This window comes from Cynocephalus volans, chromosome 8, assembly GCF_027409185.1.
Source record: "Cynocephalus volans isolate mCynVol1 chromosome 8, mCynVol1.pri, whole genome shotgun sequence".
Taxonomy (NCBI): domain Eukaryota; kingdom Metazoa; phylum Chordata; class Mammalia; order Dermoptera; family Cynocephalidae; genus Cynocephalus; species Cynocephalus volans.
This window is the reverse complement of record NC_084467.1, coordinates 221,257-227,516: the sequence shown is the minus strand read 5'-3', so window position 1 is coordinate 227,516 and position 6,260 is coordinate 221,257. Positions and strand designations below refer to the sequence as shown.

Sequence of the window (6,260 nt, the reverse complement as noted above, 5' to 3'; positions counted from 1 at the left end):
GGCGCAGCCGAGGTCGGCGAAGGCGGCCGGAGAGCGCGCGCGGGCCGGGCCGCGCCGGGGACGGGACTGGACAGGACGGGACGCAGCCCGGGGAGGCGGCGGGAGCGCGGGGCGGGGCCCGGGGCAGCACCGCCCCCTCCCGGGCTGGGGGTCCGCGTCCGCCCCCGGCCCGCCCGCAGCCCCGCGACCCGCGCCGGCCGGGAACAAAGCGCCGGGGCAGCGACGCCGGCCGGAGGCCTCGGGAGGGCGGGGGCCGGGCCGGTCGGTCGGCGCGGGGCGGGCCCCGGGGCTCCCTCCGCCCGCCGCGCCCCTGCGGACGCCCCTCCCCCGCCCGCGCGGCCGCCGGCCCCCCCCGGAAATGCGGCTGCAGTCGGGTTAATGCATAATCTCAGGCGACGTGACGGGACTTCCAAGGGGCTCGAGGCGGCGCGGGGACCCCGGCCGGCGTGGGCCAGTGCGGGTGGCGATTGGTCGGGACGGACGCAGGCCCGCCCCCCGCCGCAGCGGGGAGGGCGCCCCCTGCCGGCGCCGGCGCCGTCTCCAGCCCGGCCGCCGACGGCCACGCCCCCTCCCGGCTCCTAGACGGCGCTTCTGCAGCTCGGCCTGGCCGGGGGTCGGGTTCCAGGTTAGGGCCCGGCCTAGCTGAGGATCGAGCAGGACGGACAGGAGACCCTCTGTCCTCCCAGGACCGGGGCTGCGGTGCGCCCCCCACCCCAAGCCAGCCACAGGTCTCCGGGGAAGCAGCGCCTGCGGAGAAGGCCGCGGGCGGGGGGCGGGTTCGGGAGAGGGGGGTCGCACTGGCTCCGTGGTGGCATGGCGAGGGGTGTGCGCGGGGGCCCGGGAAGCAAGGCTGGAGCCGGGAGAGCCGGTGGTCACGAGCACAGCCAGACCTGGGGCCCTGCCCGGGGCATGGACCCCCACAGACCAGAAAGGGGCTTGTGGGCCTCCGGGCAAGTCCTCCTGAGGGGTCTGAAAACTGAGGTCCGTGCGTCCCCCTGGTTCACGGTCCCTGGAGCGGAGAGGTACATATCCTCTGTGCCCACACCCCTCGGCTTGCCTGCGTCCCTCCGAGGCGGACTCAGCCTGGCTCCGGAGACACTCGTTTGGTAAATTGGTATAAGAGTGAAACACAGAGAGGGAAGCATCCTATGAAGCTATAGCCTCTACCAAATTAGGTGCCTCCCATCTGGGACAAGCTCTTCTTGGGGACAGTGTTCTGAGTCCCCAATTCCAGGTTCCCCTCTTGCCTGCTGGCTATGGCCTCTCCGTTAAGTGGAGTCCTGAAGAGGGGTGTACTTATTGGCCACCAGGCTCTATTTGTCAGCTCACCCCAATGGTGACGTGAGTGGTCAGGCCCTGTCCCCACCCCTCATTAGACCAGTGCAGGCAGGACAGGGCAGCCCTCACAACCCACCGAGGCAAGCCCCAAGGACTCACCCCTTGGCTTCCGGGGGTTCTGGGAAGAGGCTGGTCCCTGCAGGGGCCTTGCCCTGTGGCCTTTGGGACCAGACCAGGCCTATCCCTCCCTATGCTGTTTGCTGACCCAGATGTTGGGGGTGGGGGCTAGCTGGGCAGGGACTTCCCATGGCTCATCCTAGCCAGGATGGCTCCAGTCAATGTGTCACTTTTCCTTTCTCTAGAAGTTAATTTCCCAAATTGTCTTACTTCAATTTCAAGGGGGCGGGGGGAGCGTCACTATTTCGATCCTATTGGGCTCTAACTGTGAAACCCTTGTTCGCTAACTTGGACGCCCGGGCCTGGTCACCACGGGTGGACCCGAAGTGCTCTCGCCGAACTCCCCACCCCATCGGCAGGGGTGCAGAGAGGGGAGCAGACAGATGGGGTGCGGGATAAGGGCGGCAGACACGCAGCAGTTACTTTCCTTTGCGCCAAGTTTATTTCCAGCATTCGATCCTGGTCAGACACTGGTGGAGGCCCTCAGTGTGGCCCTCCAGGCCCTGCCCTGCCCCCTCGCAGGCGCAAATTCATTGTCACCGTGCAGTGGGGCACAAGGCCATACTCCCCCAGCGGCTTCAGGTCGTCCATGGGCTTCCCCTCGAAGCTCAGCCAGAACTGGTCGACCGGTGTGCCCTCCTGCTGGCTCACCATCTGCTTGAGCTGGGCCACGTCCTGTGTCAGCTGCACCTTGTAGGCATTGCTGCGACCCTTGTCATTCCTCACCAGGATGCTCAGGGGGTCATCGCGCTTCACCATCATCACGACCACGCTGCCGGGGCCCAGCCCCTGACTGACGAGGGGGATGCCGTCCTGCAGCTCCGCACCGCTCGGGTGGATGGCCAGGTGCTGCTGGAAGGCAGGCACCCCAAACTTCTCGGTGATCTTCTGCTTCAGTTCTGATGCCAGCATGGAGCTGCTCAGGGTCACCTGGAGCTCGTCGCCCCCTATCATCTTCACCTTCAGGTCCCATCCCTGCAGGCATCACACAGGCTCAGAGACCTGGGCACTAGTCCTGGGGGCCACTGCACACAAGTCATTGGTCACAGGGCAAGCTCCTACTGTCTGTCCTCTCCACCCATCAGGATCCATGGCACGGGAGGCACGGGGGGGGGGGGTGATTTCTAGAAGAAAGGCCAGCCTCCCACAGCCTTCACCTACTAAGATGCCCCTCTGTGCCCTCCCCCACGGATCTCAAGGTTGGCCACTGGGCAGACCTGCCTTCCAAGACCCAGACCTGACTTCGGGAGCCCCTCCCCTCACACCCGGGAAGCTCTGAGCAGCCCTGCTCTCCTCCGGCACAGCAGGGGCCCCCACCAGGGCCAAGGGGAGGACAGCTAACTGGAGCAGAGCCCACCCAGGCCCTCCTGTCAAGCCCGCCTTACCATGGCGGTGGGCTCGGGCGCCGGGTCCTTGCAAGCACGGATGAGGTCGCCGCCTCAGCTTCCAGCTGTTCCTGATGCCCAGGCGGGCTCAGCCCTTTTAAGAGCCTGAGCAGGGCACGTCAGGGGGCGTGTCGGCGAGAGGCGCTCTCTCCGCCGAATTGGGCTTCAGTTTCAGTTTCCCTTTCCCAGGCATGACGTGCCCTGGAGGGAGAGGGAGAAGCAGCAGCAGCGGCAGCGTCCGGCACTCGGGTCCTTCACGAGATGCACGACAGTCCCCTAGAAACCGAAGTCGAAAACTTTCACTTTCCATTTACCAGCTCGCAAAAATAGTGAACTCGCAAAACATCACCAAGGTTAATTCAGGAAAAACAGAATGGTGACAATCCAAACCAGCCAGAGACAGCCACCACTGGTTTAGGACAATATTTGTTTTTCAGGGAAAGAAATGTTTGTTTATTTTCTACAAAAATGAACTCACAGACACTGTCCAGGAAGTGAAAAGACAACCCTTATAGTTAAGAGAAAATATTTGAAAATCCTGTATTTGATAAGGAGGATCTAGTATCCAGAATACAGAGAGAGCTCTTACAGCTCCGCAACAAAGAGACAAACTCAGTTTTAAAATGGGCAAAGGGGGCTGGCTGGTTAGCTCAGGGGTTAGAGCGTGGTGTTGTAACACCAAGGTCAGGGTTCTGACCCCACATCAGTCAGCCGTCAAAGAAATAAAAAATAAATAAAATAAAAATGAGCAAAAGATTTGTATAGACGTTGCTCCAGAGAAGATGTACACACGGCCAACAGCTGTGTGAAAAGACACACAGCTTCATCAGTCATTAGGGAAAAACGCAAATAAAAACCACAGGGAGACACTCACACTGGTGTGACCTCAGCAATAATAGTAAAGGCCAATTACAAGCGTCGACAAGAGTGTGGATAAATTGGGATCTGGTACATGGCTGCTGGGAACATAAGATGGTGCAGTCACTGTGATAAGCAGTCTAGTCATTCTACAAAAAGGTAAACAGAATTTTCATACAACCCAGCAATTCCGCCCCTAGGTAATACCCCAAAGAATTGAAAACAGGTGTTCAGACAAATATTTGGACACAAATGTTCACAGCAGCACTATTTACAATAGAAAAATGGCGGAAACATCCAAATGCCCAAGGACAGATGAATGGATAAACAAAAGAGGGCAAATCCATACAATGAACTCTGACATATGCCACAGCACGGACAGACCTCGAAAACGTGATGCTGAGAAGCCAGATGCGAAAGGCCTCGTAATGCGTGATTCTATTTATGTGAAATGTCCGGAACAGGCATATCCATAGAGACAGAATATGGATTAGTGGCTGCAGGGGCTTGGGGAGGAGGATGAGAGGGATGCTGCTGGGGACAAGGTCTCCTTGGGGGTGATAGCGTTTGGGACCAGACAGAGGTGATGCTTGGGGAGCATCATAAATACACTAGATGCCACCGAATTACATACTTTAAAATGGGTAATTTTATGTTACATGAATTTCTCCTCAATAAAAAACAAAACTGAAAACAAAAAAAAGCTCATACTACTCTCAAAACCCACTTCATTCATGTAATGGTATATCACAAACATACTTCTAGGTTAGTAGATATGTTTTGTGCAAGATGTTTTAATGGCTGCTCAATGTTCCCCACGGAATAATGAGTCCGCTATGGTAGTGTTCAATTTTGTTAACCAATCCCATACTGTTGAGTATATAGGTTGTTCTCAAATTTTTGCTACTACAAACAGCACATAACAGGCAAAGTTAGTTAAAACTAAATAATAAACAAATAAAATATTTAAATAAATAAATACTTCTTAAATAAAAAATGAAAGAGTGGAAAAACAAAATTTTCTGAATATGATTGTTAATCCTTCTTCCTCCACGCCCCCCAAAATCTCATGGGGTACCATTGAGCTCTTTTACCTGCCAGTAATCCTGTACCAACTGGGCCAATTGTCAAGCTAGGGCTGGATCTGGAGCTCACAGACCCCTCACACACCAGGCTGGGCCACCAGACCCCTCACACACAGGTCTATGAGCTAGGTAACCGGCAAACAGGTCCTTGGAAGCTGTAGGTTGGAGAGCATGGCTATGTGGGCAGACGCCCGAGGCACTCAATGCCAGCCAAGCCATGGTACTGGGCATGTGCACTAACTCCACACACACACAACTTATTTACAAAGAATGAGCAGTACCACCCCCAACTGAATGGGCGGGGGAGGGGTCCTGATTAAATTATTCTATTTTCCCAACAGGGTACCAAAATTGTTAACATGCAAAAAACCAAGAAGGGATTTTCTTTCTTTTTATTCTTTGAAGATTATACCTTGACTCCTTCCTTGCATAAATAATAAGCACAAATATTTTTTAAAACAGAGAATACAGGGCCGGCCCGTGGCTCACTCGGGAGAGTGCGGTGCTGATAACACCAAGGCCCCGGGTTCGGATCCCATATATGGATGGCCGGTTCGCTCACTGGCTGAGTGTGGTGCTGACAACACCAAGTCAAGGGTTAAGATCCCCTTACCGGTCATCTTTTAAAAATAAAATAAAGGGCCGGCCCGTGGCTCACTCGGGAGAGTGTGGTGCTGAGAACACCGAGGCCCCGGGTTCGGATCCCATATACGGATGGCCGGTTCGCTCACTGGCTGAGCGTGGTGCTCACAACACCAAGTCAAGGGTTAAGATCCCCTTACCGGTCATCTTTAAAAAAAAATAATAATAATAAAATAAAATAAAATAAAATAAATAATAAAACAGAGAATACAGAAAGTGGAAATCCTCCTGAGGCTCCCCCAGATGACCATTGTTAAACATGGTGTATATGTCTCCTGATTTCTTAAGGCTGACATAGGGTATCAGAAATTTCATTTTCTTTTTTTTCTTTTTCGGGACCGGCACTCAGCCAGTGAGTGCACCGGCCATTAGGATCCGAACCCGTGGTGGGAGCGTCGCCGCTCTCCCAGCGCCGCACTCTCCCAAGTGCGCCACGGGCTCGGCCCAGAAATTTCATTTTCTGTTAGTTACTTCATCCCTTTTCGACCAGGGTCTTCCCACTTTTGACAGGACCAACTAAGAGCAAAGTGTCAGGAAGCAGACTGACAGAACCCGGGCACTGTCGTAGTTTCCCGGGCTGCTGCAACAAAGTACCACACCCTTAGTGGCTGAAAACATTTATTCTCTCACCATTTTGCAGGCCCGAAGTCCAAAATCTAGGTGGACTGAACGACCAGGGCTGTCAGGCTGGTTTAAAAGAAAAAAAAGAAATCTGGCCTTAGGTAGCTTCCTGAAGATGACAATCATATGAAAGAAAAAAAATCATATGAAACATAAGAAGTTTGAAAGTAAAAGAATGAAAAGAAACATACCACACAAATATTCAGAAAAAGGA

The 6,260-nt window shown here is 54.8% G+C and overlaps 1 protein-coding gene across 1 annotated transcript; it reads right to left on the bottom strand.

Moving 5' to 3' along the window:
• Window positions 1-1,894: 1,894 nt before the first annotated feature.
• Window positions 1,895-2,893, bottom strand: ISG15 (ISG15 ubiquitin like modifier). The gene is made up of 2 exons (XM_063107089.1): window positions 2,841-2,893; window positions 1,895-2,430 (listed from the first exon to the last, which is right to left on the bottom strand). The coding sequence occupies exons 1-2, from the start codon at window positions 2,841-2,843 to the stop codon at window positions 1,939-1,941; spliced, it is 495 nt and encodes a 164-aa protein (XP_062963159.1). The 5' UTR covers window positions 2,844-2,893; the 3' UTR covers window positions 1,895-1,938.
• Between the last annotated feature and the right edge of the window lie 3,367 nt (window positions 2,894-6,260).